Consider the following 27933-nt stretch of genomic DNA (forward strand, 5'->3'; position numbering starts at 1 on the left):
TCTCAAACAGTGAAATTACAGATGTTGACAAACAAATATGCATCCGTTATGCCCCACCTTCCCCGATTATTATAAATCAATGGCGTCAACATATCGTTTTAGTGTTTTATAGTCACAATAAAAGTCCACTGGTGAGTTCTGTTGCCATTCGCATAACTGCACAGGTGGTTTTTTAATGAGTTGAGAAAAAAAGAAAAGAAAAAAAAAAGGCTTGCCAAGCATAAACCAACAACAATGACTGTACTCGCCATCCCCGACCTTTGTCTTGTCAAAGGGAGTTGTGCAGATGCCTTAGCAGCGAGCAGGTTGTGCCAGGTCCTCCAGCAGCGCCACAGCTCCGCCACACTGCGCCACACTGCGCCACTTTCACTTCGCTCCCACTGAGCGCCCTGTTCTCACGCTAGTGCCTTTGTGCGCACCTTCCCAACACTGCAGCCAGAAACATCGCAGTAAGTTTGTTCAGATATGGATGTACTTCTTTACGGCTGTCGATGTTCTGTTGTTATGCTTTTAAAAATAAAATAAAAACTAAAATCATAACGCTAACGCGGATGTTAAAGTTGACAACTAATTGTAACGCCGGCTACTTGTTTACATTGTATCGCGAGAACATATATTATTAATTGAGGCATATAGACGACATGTAAAGTCTTGTTGTTTTCTTTGTGTTTGAATGTATTTAATAGGGGATGGATTGAAATAGGTCATATATAATCTATGAATGTATAGTCGCGATATCAACATGTTTTAATTAGAAACAACTACATTGCTGTTTACATGTAAAGTTGACTAAAATGTTGATTATATAGACGTAATTTGAATGTAAGTCATGGTTCAGGAACACGTATTGATGGTGTAAGGAAGGTGCACATTCTCTACTAGTCTTAAGTTTCCCACGCAGTACTGACATCTTGTGGCAATGAATTGTTAAAATGTTGCAATGTCACCAGTGTAACCATAGGATAGGTCTGTTATTATAAACATGTAATGTGTTTTAGCGAAAGAAAAAACTACAAACTGTTGTTCTTTTTTCATGACGGCACGTCTACTGGCTTGAGACGACATATCTTACAGTTACCGACGTGGTGTTTAATGTTTTCTGACAGCCCTGCGTGTCAAAATAAATTAAATTAAGTTGACAAAAAGAAGGGCTGAATCGGTGCTCAGCGTGACTCCCAACCATTAGAATAAAGGTGACTTGATGTGCTTTCTTTTATTGTCAATGTTTCATTAAAACGTTGTTCAATTGTTCTCAGGAATGTGCCTGGATCACTCGAGGTTGGGCTAAAACACACACACACACAAATAATAACAGCAGGTCATGAAGGGAAGACATTGAAAAGAAGAAGAAAAAAATAGATTCAGCTAAAATAATCCCTTGTTTTGTCCTTCTTGCACAGAATGACTGCAAGGAGCCAGCATGGAGCAGCCTGAGGACGCTCTTGAGACCGAGCCCAAGTTTGAAGATGCTGTGGACTGGACTGACTTTCCATGGAGCGAACAGACCGACAGTGGGACTGGGCATTGCACTGCCCAAACACAGACGGTTTCCATTCCCACCGAGGAGAAGGAGACCCAGACCAGCAACCCTGTGATAATGCGACTGGATTCCACCAGGGCATCCTCCAGACAAAACCATGCATCCTCGTTGGAAATCGATGGATTGGTAACACCACTCTTCCAGTTTGACAGACAGGCACCTGCCCGGATTTCCACCTCCCCTACCCTGAGGCGCATGAGGAGAAGCACCAGACGCCCTCAAATGGATTTTAGGGACCCTGGGAAAGAGACCCCGGAGCCTAATTTATCTCATTCAAAGAGTACAGGGAATATTACATATCATGGGAGTCAGACATCACCTGGAAACACACAGACATGCCCAGTGGCAGGAAGTCTTCCCAACTGTTTTCCAGAAGAATTTCTGCCAGAACATTTGCCTAGTGTATCTCCTTCCGATGGAAAGAAAGATGAATTTAATGCACACAGTCTAAATAATGGAGTGATTGGCAGAATGCTGGAACCTCAGTCTGCAAGAGAGAGTGTCAGGTTTGACCATACAGAGGATTCAAATGAGGTAAATAGTGTATATATATATATATATATATATATATATATATATAATTAGATGATATAATATGAATGCAAAAAAATACAAAAGTAGCATTTATTGTATTTAAATTGTTTCATTTTACACAGGTAAGAGCACAGGAAAATACAATGCATAAATGGCTACATTGTAAATGGCCAATTTAACAGTGATGTAATCATACTAGGACATTATAAGGAACAGAATGCTGAATTGCAAACTGGACTTCCTAGAGCAGAGGGTTGTGGTTTCAATCTCAAGCTGTTGTACCATTGAGCAATATACTTTACCTAGATTGCTCTAGTAATAACCCAGCTGTATAAATGGGTAATTGTATGCAACAATAAGGAGATATATTGTACATTGTCCTGGATAAGGTAGTCTGCTAAGCAATATATAGTACTACCATGCTAGTGGTAAATAAGGAGTCATGGCACTAATGAGAAACCACATTACAAAGTTATTCTGCAAGCTACAACTTTTGGAGACTGGGATATATTGAAAAGAAGATTGCTGAGTCCCCTCATATCCTGTTCAACCCTGTGCCCTAATCATGCTTGACCTCTTGGGTTAGCGGCCCATAAAGAAATCTTTTGACAGCAAATGAATCAGCAGTTATAAACACTGACAGCTTCAACCAGCCCCAGATCCAAGATTGTTGCAGAGGATTCCCTGCTGTAATCATAATAGGGCCCCTTCATTGCAGAAACCGTAAAAGGAATCGGTAATTTGGTGCAGGCTAGGTACATTCTGTCTACAGGCTTGTTTTTAAATGCATACCCCCTGATGAACAAAAGGTTGATTTAATTTAGCACACAGCACTAACAAGGGATTTAGTGTGGGTGTTATTAGATTTTGAATTAAAAGAGCTTCCACAGATAAGCAGACTTTGTAATACTAATACTAATTGAATACTGTTTTCTTTCCTTTTTTCTTATTCTAGATGAAGGAATCAAACCAGAAAGGGTAGGTGACCATTCAGCATTTTATGAAAGAATAATTGTGTTGTGTTTTACTGTAGATGAAATAGGACAGATTGGATACATTCTGAAGAATTTTCATATTACCTTGTAGATGTTAATATCTAAATGACACCACTGGCTTTTAACTCACTGTCCAAATATAGGCTTATCCTGTTGATAAGGACTGTCCACATTTAAATGAGAACTAGCATGCACAAAACAGCTGAAACTTGTGTTCATGCTGACATTTTCCACTGATACAATGGACTTCCACTCTTATACCCCACTTCCTAGTATATTAAATTGTTTGTAAATCCCAAATAAAAGTTTTACCAACATGACTGATCTACTAATGCACTAATGCAAATGAGTAATTAATAAGGATATAAATTAAAGTCTGGAAAGTGTACAACTGCACACAGATTCTCTATTCACCAAAAGCACAGCGAGTCCAGAAAATGCTTATTGTTCATTGTGCTGCTCCTTGTTTTGCACCGAGACTTGAATTGAATCGCATTGCTCAGCAATGTGTAAGACAGAAGGACAATCATTAACATTGTGTTGACTAATAGGGCCAGTTTGGATTCACAAAATTTTGCAATTATTCTGTTATATTTTATTAGATAATTGTATTTGATTTGCTTCTCTCCATAATTGCTCTGTGGAAGTTTCCACTGCTTACTTTTCATTTGAATACTCCACTGATGATTTGATAACAGCAACAGTTTACTTCCAAAATGAAAAGTATACATTAGACTCTGAGACAACATAGCATTTTACTTTAAGAAAACCTTAAAGTGAATATATTATTATTATTATTATTATTATTATTATTATTATTATTATTATTATTAATAGAGCTACTAACAATTAACAATGTAATGCCTTTTTTGTTTTAGTTAGCAAATTTAGTAGACATATTCTATTAACACCATATACAGAATATACAAAGAACACCTAAGTACTGAATATCGCAGATTCTCCATGCTCATGTGGTTAAATGCATAGAATGCAATGAAAAATTAAAAGTTATGCTCTGGTGAACACAGCACTGTGTGATGACCTTTTTAATTTTAATTAAAATTATCAAGAAATCACAGTGATCATGTTTTTATAAGCGTGACGATACACTCTGAATTAAAGTGCCAAGATTGTATATTTACTTTGGAAGTAGCTATCAGGCGTTTGCATCTTCCTTGTCTCAAGGCAGTGTGCTTTTGAAGCAATAGACCTACATTGTAATGAGTTTAAACTATGAAATTAAAGACCAGTTAATGTCGCCTTGACTGTTCAGGGTCAGCACCCATCATGACTCTGAATTTCACTGTTTTAGTCCCTCTGAAGTTGGACAGTTAGACCATATCAACTATTGCTGCCAAGAAAGCCTCAGAACAATATTAAAGCCAATATTTGCCTATCATTTCTGTTTGATGGGTCAATACAAGGAATGCAATGAGCAGTTAGCAAATAGCAGCAAATGGACTGGAAATAAGTGCGCACAGCGAGAAAGTCAAACATAATTGTGGTTTTCCAGGCTTGTGTGTAGCATTACCTCATAAAAAGAAATGGCCTCTGTAAGTTTAATATGCTTACATATCAAGTAACAATATTATAAGTATATCAGGATGGCAATAAAAATAGCTGAGTTGAGCACAACGTATGGAGTAGGCAGAATGAAAGCCTATCCTGACTCATATAGTTGATTGTGGTTCTCAATATAGTTGATAAGATTGACGACCCATTCATCAGTGGTTCATTTAACATACTTTATGACAGTGGCATATAAACTCTCTCAAAGACAATTTGCATGTGTCTTTTGAGCAACTGTGAAAATTCTCAAGAATTTTGTTTTTAGTATGAATGCAATGATGGCCCATTGTTCAATGCATTGTTCAATCCCTTCTGGTAACCCTTGCTTATTCACATAGTGATGTTGTATCAGAAAATTGCATGGTCACTAGTTGAAAACCTGAAAAATAGAGTTTGGAAACTCAGGTTAAGTACTTTGGCATGTTTGGCAGAGTTAAATATGTCTTTTGGTTATAGGACTGAGAGTTTTCCACAATTTGAAATTACAGGGGAAAACTATGCAGCATATATACAGTGAGGGAAAAAAGTAGTTGATCCCCTGCTGATTTTGTACGTTTGCCCACTGACAAAGAAATGATCAGTCTATAATTTTAATGGTAGGTGTATTTTAACAGTGAGAGACAGAATAACAGCAAAAAAATCCAGAAAAACGCATTTCAAAAAAGTTATAAATTGATTTGCATGTTAATGAGGGATATAAGTATTTGATCCCCTATCAATCAGCAAGATTTCTGGCTCCCAGGTGTCTTTTATACAGGTAACGATCTGAGATTAGGAGCAGTCTCAAAAAGGGAGTGCTCCTAATCTCAGCTCGTTACCTGTATAAAAGCAATCACTCAATCAGATTCCAAACTCTCCACCATGGCCAAGACCAAAGAGCTGTCCAAGGATGTCAGGGACAAGATTGTAGACCTACACAAGGCTGGAATGGGCTACAAGACTATCACCAAGCAGCTTGGTGAGAAGGTGACAACAGTTGGTGCGATTATTCACAAATGGAAGAAACACAAAATAACTGTCAGTCTCCCTCGGTCTGGGGCTCCATGCAAGATCTCACCACGTGGAGTTTCAATGATCATGAGAACGGTTAGGAATCAGCCCAGAACTACACGGGAGGATCTTGTTAATGATCTCAAGGCAGCTGGGACCATAGTCACCAAGAAAACAATTGGTAACACACTACACCGTGAAGGACTGAAATCCTGCAGCGCCCGCAAGGTCCCCCTGCTCAAGAAAGCACATGTACAGGCCCGTCTGAAGTTTGCCAACATCTGAATGATTCAGAGGAGAACTGGGTGAAAGTGTTGTGGTCAGATGAGACCAAAATCGAGCTCTTTGGCATCAACTCAACTCGCTGTGTTTGGAGGAGGAGGAATGACCCCAAGAACACCATCCCCACCGTCAAACATGGAGGTGGAAACATTATGCTTTGGGGGTGTTTTTCTGCTAAGGGGACAGGACAACTGCACCGCATCAAAGGAACGATGGACGGGGCCATGTACCGTCAAATCTTGGGTGAGAACCTCCTTCCCTCAGGCAGGGCATTGAAAATGGGTCGTGGATGGGTATTCCAGCATGACAATGACCCAAAACACACAGCCAAGGCAACAAAGGAGTGGCTCAAGAAGAAGCACATTAAGGTCCTGGAGTGGCCTAGCCAGTCTCCAGACCTTAATCCCATAGAAAATCTGTGGAGGGAGCTGAAGGTTCGAGTTGCCAAACGTCAGCCTCGAAACCTTAATGACTTGGAGAGGATCTGCAAAGAGGAGTGGGACAAAATCCCTCCTGAGATGTGTGCAAACCTGGTGGCCAACTACAAGAAACATCTGACCTCTGTGATTGCCAACAAGGGTTTTGCCACCAAGTACTAAGTCGAAGGGGTCAAATACTTATTTCCCTCATTAACATGCAAATCAATGTATAACGTTTTTGAAATGCATTTTTCTGGATTTATTTGTTGTTATTCTGTCTCTCACTGTTAAAATACACCTACCATTAAAATTATAGACTGATCATTTCTTTGTCAGTGGGCAAACGTACAACATCAGCAGAGGATCAAATACTTTTTTCCCCCACTGTAGGTGCAATTAGGCATTTAGTAACACACTGTGGGTCCCAGCCATGAAGAGACTCGAACCATAAGAACCATGTTCATATCACTCAAGAGGCACTGTTTACTGTATGAACAGGCATTCACCAAAAATGGTGTGGTTACTAAGTAGTGGATAGGTGTGAGGTGTGCTGGGTGCCATGGAGAGATTTCTGTTGTCTGATGTATTCAAAGTCTTCCTTTTGACACTATATTCCTTGCAAGATTGTTATGCATTTTAGAGAGCATCTACAGATGATAAATAAGGACAAACTTTGCAATAACTTTATCCAATCATAATAATAGTAAAACTGAGGAAAAGGTAGGCTTATGTAATGGATATTGAATAAAGTTTTTTTTTTTTTTAAGATTATTTATTTTCAAACAATGACTTTCACTCAGTGAAGTGTCAGTAACAGTAATCTCTAATTATATTTGTTTTGTGCAAAATTATACTTCCACAGTTGACAATCAAAACATCAGGAGAGTAATGTGACGAGAGTGTTGATACGTTTGTAGATGTGTTCCTGGGCCCTTCTGCTAAATAAATAATTTGATTGCCACTTCTAGTCTGCAAGCACATTCAGTTTTTTTTTTATAGATATATAGGAGAATGTAAACATTGTTTTCGTAAAAGATTTGGACCTGTGACAAGACAAGATTCCTAAATACAATATCAAAGCCAAGTCCTAACCCCAACCTGAACTCTAGCTCTAGGCAACACAACAAGATCTGAAGCTTTGCTTAATCTGCAACTGTATGCGTCTTAGTTAAACAAGTAGAAGCAGAACCTTGACCCTAACAGCAGAAGTTAAGAGCACCTGAGAACAGATAAAACAACTCAGAAGTGAAAAACACATTTCAAGCATCCACCTAACTCCAAAAGCCATAAACTGAACCTTCTCATGTTAAAAAATATATTTTTAAATATTATGTCTGCCTTGTATAATTGTAGTTTCTAAACCCTGTAGCTGAAATGTTATAGCTTTTCCCTGGTTCACTTGGAAGGACAAATGTAGACCACTGGTGGTCTTAAGGCCAATTCGACCAGTATGAAAGCTTGATTTTGAAGTTGGTAAGGGGTTTATTATTATGTAAGGGCAGCAATATTATTATAGCTTATTTACTCACACAAAATAGTTGTTAAAAGCCCCCATAAAATGTCTTTATTTGAAAATGTGCAAAATGTATGACATTTTATTTGATCTTAATTTTTTTTAACCAACCAGGCCCTTAGTGTAACTGCAAACCACAGGTTATAGGGACATTTCTTAAGTAACAATAAAATTATATTGAATACAATATTTTTTTCATAGATAGACGGTAATACAAAATTATGTCTAAAAACTGCAAATAGAGCAGTGCATGCTGGTGTTTTAAAGGTCATGTTACATCAGCATTTCCAACTGAACTGTGTGTGCGTGTCCAGAAGTAAGACCTTGAAAACACCCTACAGAGTTTGATTATTTAGACAGTGTGTGTAGTTTCAGGGTGGGGCTCTGTTGATATTATCTTCAGTATGGGAAGGGGATCCATGGGGATCTTGCATAATCACAACAAACTCATCCTTTATAGTGTTTTATAAATAACAATCCAATAAACATGTTTTTGTCCCCACCCATATGTATCACCTGTTAGTGGGTAAAGGGTGTATCCTGTAAATGTACTGCCAATCAAGTGAAAAAGATAACGTATGATATTTTCACTCACAAAAGAGTTAAAGTTTCATTCACTTTCTATGTAATTCAGGCATTTCAAAAATCTAGTGCAGTAATGTCAAAAGGAATTTTGTAATTTCCTGATAGTGTCTGTTTATTATAGAGAGCACAGCCTCTTTTTTCATTCAAAATTAGATTTATTGTTTACTTTTTTCTGTTGCACCAAGATGGTCAGTTTCTGTGATTCATATAAAAGCCACTGTATATATCATTCCAGTCAGAAGCTCCATATCCGTTGCCTCCTTTCCAGGGTAATAAAAGTTGAAAATCACCATAAAACTGTTGATCCATATATATATTTGCCATAAAATGCAATGATCTTGACTGAAGGTGGTTGAATTGAATTGAATTGAATGTGGTTAGAGAGGAGTATCAGATTATACCATTTCCTTTCATGAAAAAGGGTCAGTCTACCATCTGCCTTTTTCATATAATGTGCATATGGTCTTCTAAAAATAAAGCACAAGGCCCAGGCCTGAGTTCAAATACTTTTGAAGTTGCCATATGTTTTCCCATGTGCTGCAATAACTGTGGTTGGTCCCTCTAGGCTGCAGGAGCGCCGGCGAAGCTCTGTGGTGGTGAGTCTACCCGGGCTGGATGTTTCTCCAGGGGATCTGTTCGTGTCTGATGGAGCTGCAGATTACCTTAGCCAATCCACATTCTCAGGTGAGGGGCCCCGCCATACTGGGATAAAGACATAAAAACATAAGAAAGGCTACAAACGAGATGAGGCCATTTATAGTTTGTTAATTGGATTTAAGTAGTGATCCCTGAATGCCATCTATCCTTTTCTTTAAGGAGCCCAGAGAATTGAGGCTGGGTAAATTGTTCCAGGCATTTGGCATGTATTCTATTGCTAATAAAATATCCTTTAAAGTAGACAAACTTACCAGCAGTTAGAACACACACAGCTCATGATGATTATTCGGGAATAAAAGCTAGCCCCTGATTTCTCCCTTGCTGCGAATAAACAACCTCAATCTTTGTAAGAATCTACAAAGAAAGTGCAAAGCAAAAATGCAAATAGATGCAAAATTATTACAATGATTTCCTATGAAACATGAATTCATTAATTAATCTTTTGTTTCCATAGATACTAAGAAATCAAAATGGCCTTTTTCGAAACGTTGGACGGTAAGCACTGCCCCCCCTCAACTACCCAACTCCCTCTTTTCCCTGAGTTTTGAGTGACAACGACAGGGAACTTTTTAAAAATGCTCTGTGTTCATGATTTATTTACTCCAGTACAATTATATTGTGAATTCTGTTCATACATAGGCTTAGACCAAATCAAATCTTTGACCTACCCACGAAGTTTGTACCCTGTCACATTTTGATACAACTGTAGAAAGCCACTCCTGGCAATAAATAAAGTAGTGTACAGGTTTGTAATTTGTGATTTGTGGGTAGGCCAAAGATTTGATATGGTCTTGCCCATACTTTGACCATGGATAGACCCGAATGTTAACAGTTTTTTGGGATTCTTTTATTTTAATTCCAGGCTAAAGACAAGATGAAGTTGTTATGTGATGTGGAGAAGTGCCTTTCTTCAGTACACATCCAGGACTGGAGGAATTGTGACTTCCAACAGTACAAGGTGCTCTGGATTGTCTCTAACTATGCAGACTCTGAGCCGATAAATACATGACAACAACCTCATTGCTACTCATTGCTACTCAAGGCACACCAAGACACAACAGACTTGATCAGAGTGTGTTTAGGGAAGGCATTAAAGATACTGAGCAAACTAAAATCCTTCGGGGAAGCTACACTTTTTTAAAGTCACACCAGGAATTTCCTGCTTATACTTATGGTTACCTCTTTCTCCAAAACAGTGTTAAAACGATTCATGGTGATAAAGAAAAATGAATAGGCTTAGCCCAGGGGATACTGGGAATTGGTGATACGAGTGCTGGTTACGTTTTCCTTGTGTTTTCAGGACAGCACACTGGCCGAGTTTTTGAAGATGCACCATCGCGAGGTGGAGTTTCAGGGCTGTCCCCAGGACTACAGGAGAGAAGAGGCCGTGTGGGAGCTCTTCACCAGTGAATGTGTCTACTTTCTAGATCAGCTCATGGTTCTGAAAGAGGTACAATTGTCTGTAACCCTAGTGTCTTCCATTTTGAACCCTGTGATGGAAAAATTTGCTTGATTCTACCTTTTGTTTTGTACAAGGAAAGGCTTTGGACTTGGCATGTGTGTGTGGTACATTTTTGTCAGTTTCTTCATCTCAGTGTTTTGCTCAAAATTACTATTTGTTCCAATCATTAAGCCATTGAGGATTCAGATATCCCTGTAAAACTGTGGCTCTCCAGGACTGGGACTGGGGACTTAGACTTTGCCATCACACTCTCATGTCCCAGCCTTCCACTTTAAGTGCGAGCATGGTATTTTAATATGTATGTGCTGCATACTGTGTGCAGCTATTGACTGATAAATGAAACTGGATTTCTGCTGAATCACCATCAAAGTCGGGATTTTCTGTTGCAGGTGTTTCTGAGCACCCTGACGGATTTGCAGAGCAAGAACTGTCTTCTCGATGTCGATGTCTGGCGACTCTTCGCCAATCTCAATGAGCTGTGCCTGGTAAGAGACTGTTCTGCAAGAGCTCTTTGGAACTACAGTGTGTGGGCAATTTTTCCAGCAATTAATTGCACAGTTTTATTCCTAGACAGGACTGGTTTTCTTTCTATTGTGAAAGTAGCAGCTGTTATTTTAGGGAGAGGTTAAAGGAAACAACTCCTGTTTTGTTTTTGTACATCTGGAAAGACAACGTGTTTTTCACACATTTCTCATCAGCCCATGCACTGAAATGAATACAAGAGTTTGTCTGGTTTTAATTCAAAAGTTACATTTTTTAGTGACCTTGTTGACAACATAACTACATCTGATAATGGCTGATGAATGTAGCTACTACTTCTGGTTGTTGCACTTTTACATGGGTTTATTTTGCTTTACCTTGATGAAGAAAGGGTATAATCATTTAGTTCTCAGATAGCCTTTTTGAATGCTATTCTGCATGATTTAATATTTACAGTAGCAGTCTGTCATGTTTTTTTAGCACAAATTGTCAGTGAAATTTGTCCCTAAATAATATTAGTCAGTACACTATGAAACAAACACCACTTTGTTAATATTAAGTATTGTTATTTGAGTAGATATATTGACTGTTGTTTTGCTTATCATTCATAATTTACATATTTGTTTCCAAATCAGGTGAGCTTCGGCTTCCTCAACCACCTCTTGCATGCCGTTAAAGAATCTTGGGAATTAACCGACACAAAAAGTCCTACGTCTCTGAGAAATTTACTTACCAAGGCAAGTACAGCAGCAACTGTGGTGAGGCTTTGACAAATACCAGAAAGAACGTCCTTCTAAAATCTTATTGTGGTAGAGACAATCATAGGAGAAATGTAACTCGCTCGGTAATGACAGCATTAGGATACGTATTTTATTTTATTTTGTGTCACATCAAAAGGTTAAAGACTCATGAAACAGAGCCACACATTTAGTATCTGAGGACAGCGAAAGTCTCCCATTTTCTTCAGCAATAACCTTCGAATAGTAATAGAAAAAACAACTACTGAAAAAAAGAAAAAAAAAACAGGCAGAGCAAAGTGAATTCTACTCATTATTCAGGACTTCATGCAAAACTGATATATACATTCTAGAACTGGTCTGTAATCTTACAAATCTTGCTTGAGGTGCCAGGCTTTCTAAATCTGATTTAAGATGTCTGATACTAAATCATTTCCTTCTGGCTATAATACAATTTCAGTGAGTGTAATAATATTCAACAGATTGTTGTTCAAAGGTGAGTAATGAATGAATAGGTCTGAGTAACACTGCACGGTGATCCAGTTAGAATGGTGCCCTGCTACATTCATAACATGACACGACTATAGTATAGAAAAATGCTTAGTTGTAAATGATACCTGAAAATAAAATCCTCTTGTCATGTGGCATATCAGCAGACACCTCTGTTGCTTTTTCTTGTGCAATACTTCCCAACACTTGTGTTGCACTAGGACATCTATGGTTATCTTCTCTCTTGGTCTGTGGTTGGACAACCAGATGAGAGATTTAGGCAAAGAGGCTTCATGTTCATAAAATTCTCTATTTATTTTTTGGCAGGTTTTTCAAGAAGGCATCTGTTACTGTCAGCAAAAATATTGCCTCAACTACTCATCCGCAGTCTTTTACCTCGACAACCTGAAGCAGAGGGAAGATTTTGGGACCTATCTGAAAGTAGGACTCTGCTCTCTTTCATTTCAGAAATTTAAACTTGCTTTATTATAACGATATTGATCTTTGAACTGACTACTTTTCTGTCACTATTGGTTTGCAAATTTTAAAACAGAAAGAGGAGACAACAACACCTTAACTCAGCTATTCATTTATCTTAGAGATCAAGGTGGTTAATCAAACACACATGATCAATTGGAGCAGGGGCGCCCGCAGGATTTCTTCCCATGATATACAAAAAGGAAACAATAAGGCAGTTTTAATTTAACTACACAGCCTTTTGACACCTTAATACACTATAATACAACAATCACCTAGTTAGTAATATCCAGTATTTCATGGTCCATTCGCAGATGCACAAGAAAATCCCGAAATGCCTTCCATAGCCTGGTAGTCCACATCTTTTGGCTATAAATCTATATTGACATACAGGCCAGTTTGCAGCATCATTAACAATAGCCTATCAAAACGATCATTGCCAATTTCATGCTTTAGCCATACACATCACAACAGATGCACTAACAAAACATAGGACTACAAAGACAATACCTTTATCTTTATTAATACTAGAAGATATCGACATATCGTACTGCATAGAACCACCGCACCCGCATAACGTGCGACTCCTTTATAAAACAGCTGTGTGACAAAAATTTAAAAAATTCTAAAGTTGGATAAAACATAATAGTTGTACATATAAACGTATCACATGACATTTTCAGGGCAGAAACACAATTACGCACAGTTTGTACTTGGCGTACAGCTAGGGGCGCCACTGAATTGGAGATCTTTCTTTCACAGCATTGTCTGACTTTATGATAAGACACTTAGACCTAGGCTAAATTGACACCTTGACCCCCCGCATGATCACAGTCCAGTGTGGGCCCTGCAATGACAGCCACACTCGTCTCTCCCTCAGTGGTGTGAGCGCAATGAGCAGTGTCGACGCCTCCACCTGACTGACCTCCTGGTAGCACCAATGCAGAGGTTCACCCGCTACCCTTTACTACTGAAGAACATTGGCAAGAGGAGCAGCAGCGAGGAGGACAAGAGTGCAGTCCAGTCCTTGGTGGAGCTGGTGGAGAGATCCATACGTGAGCATCTGTTTATTTTATTTTTTTATTTTGTGTTTATGTATGATTTTTGAAAGGTGAGAGACTTCCTCTGGTGCCTTTCAGCCATAAGGGATCTGTTTACGGCTGGCTGAAACTCAACAAGTGGATGTTTGATGCTTTCTGGTGTTTTCAGATCTGCTTTTCATTTCTTGGTCAACAGACATCACCTTGTTTCGCAGGGTGCCGATGTCAGGCTAATGCGAAAGCCGGCGGAAAAATTAAGGAACTTTATGAGCAGAAGCTGGAAAGTTTGGCAACACAATATTTTGAAATGGAAAGCATTCGCTGGCACTCCTTCATAGATTTTCTTATGTGCATGAACAATTTACATGACTGGCATTAGTTTCCAATGTCAAGGGTCCAGACTGTGATAACGTTATATTTCTAAAATATTGATTATGGTTAAGAGAAGTGGGCTGTAGTTCCAAGAATTGACTCAGAAGTTATTCCCAGACAATTCCAGTAAGTAATCACCTCTGATCTTCATTTTAAATAAAAGCATGTCAAGTTAAAAGATCACCTGTTTTTTGGTTATCACACTTTCCTAGCAACATTACAAAATGCCTATCGTGCTTCAGAGAAGGAGTTTGAAAATAACTGTCCTTAAAGATTTCCAACAGGCAGTTTAACATAGCCAGCTGGGTCAATAACCACTGTTTGTTAGGTTCTGGTTTACTGAGCAAATACAGTTACTGCTTACCTGGAAATAAACAGAGTTGGTAACCAACTCTGGGGCAGCATACTTCAACACACTTTTGCACTCCCTCTCATCTCGGCGATAAAGAATAAGCGTGTAGTCTAGAAACGGGAACAAATGGAGTTCATGATTAATTTCCAGCTGATTTCTAGATAGTTGGAAGTGGCAGGATGACTAGCACAAGAGTTTAGGCATTTGAAGAGTTAATTAATCGTTTTCAATGTGGATGCATTTCCAGCTTAACAGGTTTCATGATTGGCTTTGTCTTGTTAGGGATAGGCTATGGGAAGCAAGTGTGGTAATTGGCTTGTTTTTAACTTGATACCATTCCTGCAAAACCACAGCTCTCTCAACTCAGTGCTTTAGTAACAGGGTGTGTCCAGAACAGCAGGCTGTTACAAGGCAGTGTAAGAAGAAAAAATGGCAGTACTCATACCGATGTTAAGTGTCCAAGCGACACCTGGTGAAAATGTCTTTGCTGCTTAGGATGTAGGGTCTGGTGACTGCAGTACAAGGAAACTGCAGAACTGCCACTGTTACACTCATAAATTGTCTCTGTTTAATTGTTAACCTGTGTATTGGAGAGAAAAACTGCTTCACTCTTCAAGGCTTGAACTCCTGAAATTCCGAGAGAGAGAGAGAGAGAGAGAGAGAGAGAGAGAGAGAGAGAGAGATCACTACTCAAGAATAGCTCCACAGCCAAAAGTGAAAATAGAGATATGTAATCGGTATCTTGTTATCTCAAGGAGGATATGTTGTGCTTTGCTTGTCTAATCTGATCTCCTGTTAATCTGGGGCTTCACAATAAGAAACAGTAATGAAAAATAATAATAACAAATCTAGGGGTATTTAAGACTATTATGGAGTATTATTGATGCTGTTCTGAATGTTTCTACCCTCATGGTTTTGTAGAAGACCTTGAAGGGAAGGTGAAGTGGCTTGATAGTTTCCAGAAGGTCCAGCGACTGAAAGAAATGATCATCTGGCCTTCATTTTGGGAGCAGCACAAGAGAGCCTTCATCCCTGAGGTATACTCTCCTTACCGCTTGGGAGATTTCTCCTTAAAGGCCTAGAGCAAATCAAAATGTTGATGAAGGGTCAGATCAAATTAAAACTTTGAACTACCCATGAATTGCAAAGTGCAAACCTGTACCCTATTGCATTTTAATGTTTTGTCAGAAGCTACTTTCTATTAATAAATAATAATGTGATAAGGGCAAGTTTGTAATATATGATTGACTTTATTTGGTCTCACCCCCAAACCCCTAATTACAAATTGCATACATGTTACCTGTTGTGGTTTGCACTTAACGATTTGCAGGTAGGTCAAAGTTTTGGTCTAGGCCTAATTATCATTACAGTTTAAAATTAAACCAGCCTGTCTGGGAATCAAATCATGCACAGACATGGTAATTTATTATAATGAGAAGTTTCTAAGTTATCTATGACCTGTCCAGTTATAAAATGGGAAAGCTAGATTGTTGAACACAAACACAGACACAACACACACACTCACAAATGAGAGCAATGCAAGGTCATATGGTTTGAAATAATTATAAGCAGGTGATAAAAAATGAGATGGAGCTCAAAAATAGGCTTACATTACATAGGCTTTGTGGAAAGAGAACTATACATCCAAGACTGTTTGTGTATTAAACTGTAACTCTTTTACTCTTTTAAATGTAATTTTGATATCAGGAAAATGTTTTTTTAATACCTTTCAATTCTAAACTATGTTCAGCAAGCAGGTTTGCATTGATCATGTTTGTTACTTCTGATATCATTTAGAAAATGAAGTGTGTTTATATCCACAGAATTTGAAATATCTCCTGAAGCCGGTGACTCCTGAAAGCCTGATAACACACCATACACTTTTACATGAGGGAAGGTTAGTTCTTGCAGGTAGGTACGACAGTCATATGGTGTGCTGGTAGAGATCAAATCAAAAGATTTATCTGGTTTGACTAATACCTTTACCTAAAACACGTGTTCATGTGAATCAACAGAAAATGCAAAGCTGCAAGATATCTACCTGTTCCTGTTTGATGAATTCCTCCTGATTACCAAGATTAAAAGAAGTAAAAAGGTAATAACTGAAGAACACAAATATGACCTGGGAGTATCAGTATTGATACTGCTCTTGTTGTTGGCTGTCCCATCCTACTTCCAACATTGTTAATGGACTATAAATAGTTCCTGTACTAATACATAACTACTCTGCCATTTAACCTGTTACTGACCTACAATCCTACAAAGGCTAGTCAGATTACAAGAGAAAAGGTGAACTGGTAATATAATTGTACTAGCTTTAAAAAAAAAGTACTTGTTTATGATATCACAGTGCTCACTCAGCAAGCGATAACATATTTTTAAGCAAAGTGTAACAACCTTTCCACATAAGCTGGCAACGATACTTCTGTCACTTTGTATTAAAGCAGGTTCTTGTGTTGCAGCCAACTGATTTCAACACAGATACAAACACAAATCTCTTGCACAAAGATAAGGTTTCGAAATGTGCAGAAATCTGTCCAAAAGGGGGCGGTTTCCCTCTTGTTCTAAGTTTAAAATAGCAGAAAATAACAACTTGTAAAGCAACAGCAGCCTCTACTGGGGGCAGTGTGTACTGCAGCTCCATGGCTTTGGTTGTAGATGGCTGTTAATCTTCTTATTTCTTGCTGATTTTCATTGTTCTTTTTTATATGTATGATCATCACAGTTCATTGAAGAACAACATTGCTTTTGAAATGTCAAGCCAATTTGTTGTATGTTTGTATGTGTTGTCCTTCTCAGTTTCTGAGTGCTGGAAGCTACATTTGAATGCTGAAAATCAGCATGTCCTTCTTAGCATTCAAATTCAGCTTCCAGTACTTCTGGAAATCATACAATCTGAAGAAAACCAGCACCTGCCATAGACACTTGGAAGCTTATAATTGCACAATTTTATGAATGTCCACATACATTGTAAATAGGGTTTCCTTATAATTATAATTTGCCTGTTTTAGATAGTATTTCACTTCCTTTTGTGAAAGCTAGGAATGGACATCTTATAGATAACACAACAAATTGGTTCTACATTACATAATTTTTCCTTCTCTGTAATGTCCTCAGAATTGCTATATAATAGTTACTGTTTTTCAGAGCTCAAATCATGACAGCTACAAACACCTCTGTACTTTCAGAAATCTTTGGGGTCAGAGCTGAACAGTCTGCGTCTCACAGTGAACCAAGAGTTACAGGGAATCTTTAAAGAGGGTGGCACCTTCACTGTACTGGACCAGCCCATTTCTGTGGACCGACTGCAGATAAAAAACATTGATCAGCTGAATACGACAGGTGAAGCAGGGCCACACTACTTTCACACTACTCTTCTTCCATTGATTTCCAGTTTCTTCCCATATTAGAAAAAATATATAATAATAGTAATAATACCTGGCACCCTTGATAAAGATGAGCAAAACAGGCAATGAGCTATATTGTAATTTTCCAACAGGTAGACCATATTGACCACAAAATCACACTTTTCTCAAATGATGCATTTATTTTCAGAAAAAAATAAGTGTAAGTTATTGGCACCCTCCCCTTGAAGGTCAAAAAGCTCTATTTTCATCTCATCTGACCATAGCACCTGGTTCCATTCCAAGTGCCACTGTCATTGAACAAACGCCATGCACTTGTCTGACAACCCTTCCAAATAGGCTATTAGCATGGAAGTGGCATCTTATTGTAGATTTGTCTCTTTTCATTTGCCTTTCCCTATGGTGATGGATGACAAATGGATTTTTCTGCATGTTACCTAATTTATATACCTGAGTGAAACAAGAAGCAATGGAAGGCAACAATACAGTTCCCTTAAGACTGAGATGTACTTAAAATAAATGAATATTAATACAAATTTAGTTTGATTTTATTTATATTAATCTTTAGGGCTGCTTATAATTTTGACACCTATCTTCTTGAGAATAAAAACAAACATTACTTGATAAAAATAGTATAAAAGAATATAGTTTCCCCAAATGTATTTCCCCATTATCTGTGTTGTTAATTTTATACAGCCTTTTTTGCTTAAGGGTGACTGTATATATATTCACACACACATACATATATTTATCTGTTGCTCAGATAATGAAATGCCACAGATAATGACCATTGGTCAAGCTGGTAGGGGATCTGATTTCTCCAAATTCTCATACACAGTCATGGAGGGAGGGGCACTGTGAGCAGTTTATTAAGAACTGTAACACATAACCTGTGAGAGTGTTGACCAGAAGGGTTTAAAATGTCAAAGTTGAAGTGAGTGTCACCAGCAATTACCTATGTGTACATTTACTGTGCAGAACAGCATCTAGCAGCCAGCTGTAATGTGATAAACCGACAAAAAGAGCAAGATGTCATCTATTTCAGACATCTGAGCTGGACCTCCTGATGTACATGTGTATGTCACCACATACAGCTGAGTGAGAGTGAGTGATACACATCTCGCCAGCTCTGACCTTGAAGCGGAGAAATCTTAAAAAAAAAAAAGATGAGAGATGATATTGGAGATGTCAGAGAAATTGTTACAGAGATATGCAACACTGACCTATCCATTTGACTTTTGTATTAGACCCTTCTTGACTGCTTATTTAATCTTATCTGAATTACCTTGGTCATAATTCCAGTTGACCTCATTTATTGATTTTACTTTTTCACTGTAAATGATTCATTTCAGTAACTGGACTGCACAATTCCTTCATCCTAATGCACCAAAACAGATACCAGCAGTGCATAGGAGTCTTCATCCTACAGGCGCAGTCCGAATCGGTTAAGGTAACATGGAAATATTTTTGTTTGATTTACTTTATATGGTTTAGTAATAATTGCTTTTTGAGAACATGGAGACACTTATTTCTTGTTGTATTTTGTAGATCTTTTTTTTATTTTTTACTGCCAATAACATTATTACTGCCTCAGTATGATTAACAGGGTAGCAAAACATTGTTTTCCAGAAAACATGGATTTCGGAAATCGAAAAAGCGATGGCAGCGCTGTCTGGGTCAGACTCTCAGAAAAAACGTGGCACGAGCACCTCATTATGGGTGGAATCATCACAGATTTAATTCAACACCCAGGGCCAGTTCTGTTGAGACCATGCAGCAAATTGAAGACATACAGGTGATTTAGTTTTGTAAATCATCAAAAGTAACATTTTGATATTTTATTCAAGTTTTTCCTGTTTTTTTTTTAGGAGAGAAAAAAAAAGTTATGAAATTGATAAAAGCATATTTTTATGTGCAATATCAGACTTGTTTACGATATTAACAATAATAACAAATGTCTTCGTGATGCTTTGTATTGACATTTGAAGATGGGGCACACCATTCAAAAGCTACTATAAATTACTATAAATAAATTAAAATATGTATAAAAATGTCTCCCACCTTCCTAGCTTTGGTAGACTTTGTCTGGAAGGCTCTCAAGTAGCCAATATGACTGCTATACAGGAGCTGTTGCTTAAGTGTACTTAGCTGTATAAACAACATTACATTAATCTGAAGCAGGTGGAAGGGCTTCTATATTGTAGGTAAGTATCCCTATTGAGGACCTGCTGCAGCACTGCCAGGCTTCTGAGGGTACACAATTCAATGTAAAATTACACTGCGGGTACAATGACCAGTCTGGTTCCAAATGTGTTCAAATGAGACAGCTGCAATGTTGTCGAGAGCTGTGACTCAATAAGACTTCTGCAGCAAAAACAAAAAAGACTAAACAAAGACAACATAGAAACACCTAGTTTTATTTACCATTAGCCATGATGGCAAATTAGAAAATGACGGTTACATCTGGACATAAATAACACTTTTTTCATGACAATAATCGTGTTCTATTACCCATTCTCAAATAAAGTGGCAGTCTCCTGGCCAAGCACAGACACGAGGGTCCGTGGACCGAGCTGAACAAATGAAAGATCAAACAGAAAAACCTTTTGTGGCTTAAGGCACAACTACAGGAACACAAAACATAACGTTGGACTTGGAAATGGCCAATGAATGCCAGTTCAAACATTGACATTTCATGCACAACGATCTACATCAAGGTGTAACCAACAATTAAGTGTGTAGTGTCATCATTTAAATAAACAATATATTGTGAGACAACATGGAGAATCAATCTGTAGCCACTAAATAGATTTTTTTGAAATCAATGTTATTTTACACCATTCCTTTTTTATTTTTATTGTACAGAAATTAGTCATCTTAATATTTTTTTTCTTTTTTTTTTTTTCTTTACACAATATTAACATCATTTGCAGTGATAACCAAAACTTAAAATCAACATATTGAAGGACTAGAAGGAAAGTTTCAATGGTCTGGCACTGTCTTCACAATAAAAGAATACAAATATATTTCTCCGCCAAAGGACTCCGCTCTAACGCATTTCGAGAGTCTTGCGGGACTCAAGGGGAAAGGGGGAAACGAGGGTCTCTCTTAAGTGGCTGTGCGATATTTTGCATTAAGATTGCAGAAAAGTGCGAACACACACATAGGTAGTATGGAACTCCATTCCTCAACCAAACAATTCAATACAGTGTCGAACGTAATTCACACACATATGGAAACTGGCCGGGGACTGTCAGCAAATGAGTTCAGACATTCTTGCAGGGTTACCATAATCCTATGTAAAAAAAACCGAGAGGTAGACTGAAACATAAAGCCACACAGATCTGTTCTGAAGGTTGCTTCACTGTAAACTGCCATAGCAAGCCGAATTTGAAAATTGACCAATTAGCAGTAAAGCATGATTGAACTTCTGACAAGCATGAACATATTCCTTCCAAAGGGTTACAGAAGACATCACTGATATATATCTGGGTCATAACGATGTAACTGCACAGGCTCATTGTCTGTCGGGGCCGTGACACCCAAAATGTGACACCTGAGTTTTACCCACTCAAGGCGTAGGCCTAAAGCCAGTCAAAACATAGACCTATCAACAAAAGCAATAGAAAGTGGCTTCCCGCAATTAATGCAACTGCAGTAGGGTACACATTTATCATTTGCGATTGGCGGGTAGATTTCAGTTTTGCTTCGATATAGGCCTTAGCGTGTGCTGGGACATGCCTGTCAATAAACAGGAAAATGCAGCTGAGAGGTGCTCTGAGATGAGCATGTCTTCAATCTGATATGGATGCCCGGATGTCCGGAGTTGTCCGATGCCTTACACACTGCATTCCTGGCGCATATGTCTCCTTGGACTTCCCCACAGTAACTAAAGTTATCCATGATTATTGCTTCATATAGTAGGTGTAGAAGTACCGCCAGCTTTCAAATAATTGCTATAAACAGCTGTTAATGTTTATGCATACAGGTAACTTAAAATACACGGTTGAAAACCAGTTATATCCAGTCTGCATATACCTTACTAGGTTTTAATACAAGCACCAAATTCTGTATATCAAAAAAGAAAATGCAAAAAAAGACATTCCATTTTGTATAAATAACAGCAGCATTGCAAAATAGGTTAATACTGTACATTAATGTGGATCACAATTCTACACGTGCCAAAGTTCTTGAGTATGCATGTAAACTAAATCGTCAGATCCTAAATGATGTCCCATAACTATCCTCTTTCTTAGAAACTGCTGCAACATTCAAAAGAAACCATAAACAATAAGCAGGACTACCATGCAACTAAATAAGAGCAAAGAATGATCGGTCATCTATGACTGGTTCTCTGGGATTGAAGGAAGCAAAAATTAAGGACTTGAGCTCAGAAATACAGTGAAACTATACATGGCATTCTTTGGTAATAAAATTAAATTCCATAGCTGACACCATCTCTTGTGCCTTAAGCCAGGAAAACCTCTCTGACTGGAAATCTCAGATCTGCCTGGAGCAAAAAATAAAAACAAAAATGGCCAGCCTCAAAACAATGGTTCATTCTTCTTATCTAGTTCATTACCTCTCTTCTGCCATCAACTTAAAAACACCTAAATCTATGGCCTAAAGAGTATGGCTGAATCCAAATATATTCATACCAGTGCAACTAAAGTGGAACTAAAAGGTGGTTGAGCCAAGATGGTACAGGTGTCTGAAGTATTTTTCAACAGAAATAAAATGTAATCATATACAATATATGAATAGGTTACATAATTTATTTATTTCACTCCCAGTATTTCCCTGATCCTAACCTGGCTTACTTAACCTTCAGAAAGGGCTTCTCAGGAGTTTGTTTTTTTGAACAGCTCCTCAGTGCACAACCTTTCCAGCTGTTACCAGTTTGAACCTTTCCTCACAGCCATTTTTGGTGGATATATTAATTGTATGTGTGTGTGTGTGTATATATATATATATATATATATATATATATATATATACACATATATACACACACACACTTGGAGTGGTCTCAATTTTTTCCAGAGCTGTGTGTATATGGTATTGACAGTCAAACATGCTTTGTATATTATATTGTATAAACATACTGGGGAATTAATGTTTAGTCACACTTGGTTAAGGGTATGAACACATTTGAAGGGATATATATTTTGATCTGGTTCTTCTGTAATAAAACCATCTGTTTCAGAAATCAAAATGTTAAAACTGTTGTTCTAACAATTCCTTTCTTCTCTATTATACAGTCCTAAGTTGATATGGCTGCATCAGCAATAAAGGCACTATATAGATTATATCCTCCCCTTTGCTTGATGCCATCCATCCTTGCATTACAAACGCTTCATTGAGGCTGGCAGTGCCAAATAAACCCGGCTCCAATGCTCCTAAGCACAGTGACCTTCCAAACGCAGAACAGCAGAATGAGAATGAACTGCAATGAAACTTTAGTCCCTGTGATCCTATGCCAATTTCTCTATAAAATACAGCAATCAGTGTTAAAATGGAATAGCAAGTTATTTTTTTTTTTTTTCCCTCCTCAAAGTACATACAAACGCATGTATAAAATAATAAAATGTCGCGGATTCTCCGAGGGCGATCTCCCGGCCTTCTCATCCCTGCAGCTCATCGAAGCATGTGTCACAGACTCGCACGGGCTTCTTCGACGATGGCGTTAAGGCATTCCTGGCAGAACATTCAGCGCAGAAGATATTCCCGCAGTGCCGACAGTGGTGCTGCAGGACGACAGGGGAGAGATGCACTGACGCATACTGATACATCGGTGTCAAATGAACCTGCACGTTACCGTCAATTAAACCAAGGTTTACTGTAAACAGAGACATGTTAAGGTGCTGGAGATTGTACACGATACTGTGCCGTTCAAAGGCTCGATCCACATGAAGTTTTGATGTTAAGCACAATCCATGTCTGATTACAAAAGGGTGTCCTTTCATCTTCAGTCTATACAACAAACAGTGGTGACTTTAGCTTTTGCACCTAAATAAAACCATTAATATAATTTTTAGTTGTAGTAATAATAATTAATAATAGTACTACTACTCATAATAATCATCATCATAATCATCATCCTAACACAAACAAAAGGAGAATTTTGGATTTTAAGTAGCCCTTCAAAACCTATACCACTAGCTTACCGTCTGACAGTTAAAATACAATACAATACAATATAATATACGTACCTTCCTGACTGTTACTGAAAACCCTTTCCCACAGGCCATACAGTTCTGCACTTCATTGTCCTCGGCCCATTTGCGAGTGAGTGCTTGCGAGTGTTTAATCTGTCAGGAGAGAGACGGAACAATCAAGCACCAACTCATCTGCTGCATGTCTTGTCCTGTGGATGGATCCTCTAATAGAAGATTTGGCAGCAACACACAGTGCAATTATGACAAAACGTATTTGTTTACATTTAATTTCACAGGATGAAATCAATTGAAAACATCATGCTTTCTTCTCAACAGGGGCAGCTACTCCTTCCCCATCTTTGAAAACCTCCCATATTCGTGATTAAAAATTATAATAAGCACATGGTCATAATTTCAATAAAATGGTCTTGGAATGTGCAACCTTAAGTTCTACAACACAGCAGTTGTCAAAACTGCCCAGCTCTGGTATTTGTTACAATTAAAAGCATTATAAAAAAACATTAGGCCACGGCTTATTGCCAGAGATTTCCTCCCAATTTGAACAGCTTCTTGCAGCCCAGTCATGAGGGTGCAGGCTTGTCGTCTCACCTGTAGTGACTGGTTCTCTCTGCCCAGCTCCTGCATTGCCGCTGTAGTGTCGTCCAACTTCCTCCGTATTTCCAACCCTTTGGCCTGAAGCTTTTCAATTTCCCCCTCGCTCTTCAAACACCTGATGTGTTACAGAACAGTTGAAATCCCAGTACAAAAAAAAAAAAAACAAGAACCTGAACAGACAATGTTTTCTCCCCAATGTCTTTAAACAAGGCAAACCCACCTCTCCAGCAGCGCCCTCCTCTCGTCCTGGTTGTTCTGCACCGTGGCCTCCAGCACGGCGATCTCCCCCCGTAGATCGTCCGTCTGCTTCTCCAGCTCGCCCACCCGCCGCTGGCTGCTCTGCCACTCCTTCTTTAGCGTGCCCAGGTTCTCGTTGAGGGCTGTGATCTGCATGTTCAGCTTGGCCTCAGCCTCCTCGTGCCTCTTCTTCTGCTCCTCTTTAGACTGCAGCTCGGCACTCTGAACGGGGGAAGAAAAAGAAGAGTGTAAGCAGGGATATGATGAGGGGTGTATTCCACAAAATTCAAGAAAAAACAAGCGACAAGAAAATTCTACATCTTGGAGAGACTCTACCAGCTTGGCCTCTATCTGCTCTCTCTCACTCTTCTGCGCCTCCTCTCTGTGACTCAGACCATCCCTGGTGGACTGGTGCTCCTTCTTCTCCTGCTCCAGCGCCGTCTTCAAACTGTCCACCTGCCCCTGCGACTCCAACTTCTGCTGGATCAGCAGCTGCTTGGCATCGCGCAGGTCTGTCAGGTCCTGGGAGTCGCGACATCACACAATTGTAACACTCGAATTCCAGTTGACACAAAGAGCTTTTGGAAGCATTACAGTAATACAAATCAATACAAAATACAGTTTAAAGCATTACAAAAGTCCAAATTCACAACAATCGGAACAACCAATTCACATTATTGCAACACAATCTCAACAAATTCACAACATGATATCATTGCAACAACATTGTTAGTGCTCATTCAGCTTGCAAAATGCTGTTGTCCACTGCATTTTTAAGAAGTAGGAGCACGCTTTCTAGAGAGGATTCTGACTAATGCATTTCTAAAGGTTATTGGGAAAGCTGGAGAAAAAACATGCAACATAACAATATTGGGTGTTTTCATTGTGTGAAGTCCCCAGTATGGGAGTACTTTGACTCACCTTTTCAAACTGGTCTCTGCAGGCCTTCAGTTCCTCGCTCAGCCTGTTCACTTCCTTCTCCAATTTGGACTTTAGTTCACTCACCTCGGCAGTTTTGGATTTCTCCTTCTTCAACACCTCCTCTGTCAGAACCTGCGGGACACACACAACACGGACACAATGGCTAAAGCATTCCACCCAATCACAATCTGAGCTCTATGACCCGACACAATGGCACAGATCCTCCATTAACAAACCGACTGCTTTCAAAAAGAACTTTGTTCAGGTGTAGCAAGTGAAGAGAAGACTGAACATCAATGAAAATCAAAGTGGACGCCTCACAATGAAGGAGAAATAAAAACAACTGACATTCCAAACAACTGCTTTGCTGCACTTTTGCAGTATTGCCGACCTCCTCTATAATCACTAGAATGCCAAAGCCAGTCAAGTTTCAGGTAAATATATTTAAACTTTCCCATTTGGCCAAAACTGACCTTTTGTTTCTGAGCACCTTGCAGAGCTTCCTCCTGCTGCTTGAGCTGCTCGCCCCTCTCCATTATTTCCTGCTCCAGGGCCTTCTTCCCAGCTCTCAGCTCCTGGATCAACTCACCGTGGCTGCTGAGCTGGTTCCTGTTGGCAACTACCTCTTCCTGAGCAAGAGCCAGCTTGTCCTCCGAGGCCTATGGGTCAAATGCATTGAACAGGGTCTCAGTTCTCATGAAAACCACTTCAAGCAAATCTAAACAAAAGTGGAGATTGAGGGAAGGTTGCTTTTTATTATTATTATTGTTTAAACAAAATCTTGCCAGCATCATTAAATGGCAGAGGACAAAGTACCCAGTAATCTGTTCTGGACACTGCTTGTTGGTACGGGATACGGCAGGCCGGTTGCAAATGGATGATATAAACACATATTTATTCCAGCTATAGCTATAGTTAAACTGTAACAAGGCAGTACTGTTTATGAGAAAAGAAAATTAAATACCTCTTTGCTATTTTACATTTATCTATATAATATAATATATATGATTTTTGATCTTACTTTAGCACAGCACTAATAGATAATATGTACCTCCATTTTGTATGAACCGTACTTTCATATGCATAAATCCATTAACATTTAATATAATCACTGTTCATGCTGCCCACCTTGAGGTCTTGCCTGATGGCAGAAAGCTCAGATTCTTTCCCGTAGAAATCGGACTGCAGTTTGGCAAGGTCCTCCGTCGTTTTGCCATGGCTCTTCTGCAGGTCGGCACTCTTGTTCTTCTCTGTGCTCAGCTCTTTCGACAATGCTGCTAACTGTTCCTTCAGTTCTTCTTCTGCCTCGACCTTTAAAGCAACAACCATAAGTTAACAGAAGCAGAAGAAACTGATTAAGCACCCTTGTGTGTGCGGTGTCGTACTACAGTGTATAAAATAGTTTAGCCTACTGATAATGAGCAGAAAAGCATTGTTTTTTTTTTTTGTTTTTTTACATTTGTATATATCCATCAGGTTTATGATTTGAACAAGGTTCATTTTCATTTCAAGTTTCATTTGGTTTCATCTGGGGCATGTAAATAAACACACACAGTAATGGCATTGATAGCATATCCAATTACACACAGTTCTTCACCATTTAGTCTGAAAAGGTTAAACCTTAAACTCTCATATAGTAACCACAAGAATGCAACTCCCCTCCAAGCTTTTTCCTTAACTCGCAGAGTTAGAGGGTATTTTATAAACAGAAAGATTAACGTCTCTCTTGTACATCACAAATTATTGAACAGAAACCCCAAAAAATCCCCAAATTAACCCCACAAAGAAGGTGTTCTGGAGCACTGTGAGACTTCTCATGTTGCATTTCACACAGTTTCTGTTCCTCTTCTGTATTGCATCCAGAGAATGACCTCTTCTAGCATGTTTGCTGTGCATTGTATATTTGAAACTTTGCTTGACTAATTGGCCACATAAAGTCATACTGTAACCCAGCACTTACACCTAAAGAGGTATTCTGTTAGTGAATGGTTAGTTCTTTAACCAGAGTCCTGGGAAAAACAAACAACTATTCACTATTAAGAGCCTTTGTTGTTTCTCTCATCACCAGTCAGGTGACATTTAAGGAGTGAAAGCTGCCCCAAGATCATGTTTGCAGAGAATCGGTCAGTCCTAAAGAACAGGTC

The 27933-nt window shown here is 38.7% G+C and overlaps 2 protein-coding genes across 7 annotated transcripts in view; one reads left to right on the forward strand and one right to left on the reverse strand.

Moving 5' to 3' along the window:
- The first annotated feature begins 267 nt into the window (after nucleotides 1-267).
- On the forward strand, nucleotides 268-27933 carry plekhg7 (pleckstrin homology domain containing, family G (with RhoGef domain) member 7). 2 transcript variants are annotated; one of them, XR_010816860.1, is made up of 18 exons: nucleotides 268-449; nucleotides 1401-2074; nucleotides 3030-3052; nucleotides 8993-9111; nucleotides 9539-9579; nucleotides 9947-10042; nucleotides 10385-10534; nucleotides 10936-11031; nucleotides 11662-11763; nucleotides 12580-12693; nucleotides 13610-13784; nucleotides 15415-15530; nucleotides 16317-16404; nucleotides 16509-16588; nucleotides 17682-17835; nucleotides 19211-19308; nucleotides 19488-19653; nucleotides 27858-27933. XR_010816860.1 is itself a non-coding variant. In XM_066705394.1 (17 exons), exons 2-17 carry the CDS (start codon nucleotides 1421-1423, stop codon nucleotides 19596-19598), a joined length of 2217 nt encoding a protein of 738 aa, XP_066561491.1. In that variant the 5' UTR covers nucleotides 268-449; nucleotides 1401-1420; the 3' UTR covers nucleotides 19599-19932. The 2 variants fall into 2 exon arrangements, 1 of the variants encoding a protein (XP_066561491.1); XM_066705394.1 differs by lacking the exon at nucleotides 27858-27933 and having other exon boundaries at nucleotides 19488-19932.
- Nucleotides 20260-27933, reverse strand: part of eea1 (early endosome antigen 1) — a 31484-nt gene continuing 23810 nt past the window's right edge. For all 5 annotated transcript variants that reach the window (XM_066705393.1, XM_066705392.1, XM_066705391.1 and 2 more), the window contains 8 exons: nucleotides 26918-27100; nucleotides 26263-26448; nucleotides 25790-25921; nucleotides 25205-25390; nucleotides 24852-25090; nucleotides 24626-24746; nucleotides 24071-24169; nucleotides 20260-23605 (listed from right to left, as the gene is read on the reverse strand). In XM_066705393.1, coding sequence (XP_066561490.1) covers nucleotides 23483-23605; nucleotides 24071-24169; nucleotides 24626-24746; nucleotides 24852-25090; nucleotides 25205-25390; nucleotides 25790-25921; nucleotides 26263-26448; nucleotides 26918-27100 — 1269 coding nt within the window. In that variant the 3' untranslated portion in view covers nucleotides 20260-23482. The remainder of the gene's footprint in view (nucleotides 23606-24070; nucleotides 24170-24625; nucleotides 24747-24851; nucleotides 25091-25204; nucleotides 25391-25789; nucleotides 25922-26262; nucleotides 26449-26917; nucleotides 27101-27933) is intronic.

Source organism: Amia ocellicauda, chromosome 5, assembly GCF_036373705.1.
Source record: "Amia ocellicauda isolate fAmiCal2 chromosome 5, fAmiCal2.hap1, whole genome shotgun sequence".
In the NCBI taxonomy this organism is placed as follows: Eukaryota; Metazoa; Chordata; class Actinopteri; order Amiiformes; family Amiidae; genus Amia; species Amia ocellicauda.

Coding starts and splice junctions, on each gene's coding strand:
- plekhg7 (XM_066705394.1), top strand. CDS start 1,421: ATGGAGCAGCCTGAGGACGCTCTTGAGACCGAGCCCAAGTTTGAAGAT. Junction 13,785..15,414: donor GCTGGTGGAGAGATCCATAC/GTGAGCATCTGT, acceptor ATGGTTTTGTAG/AAGACCTTGAAGGGAAGGTG. Junction 17,836..19,210: donor TGATCAGCTGAATACGACAG/GTGAAGCAGGGC, acceptor GATTCATTTCAG/TAACTGGACTGCACAATTCC.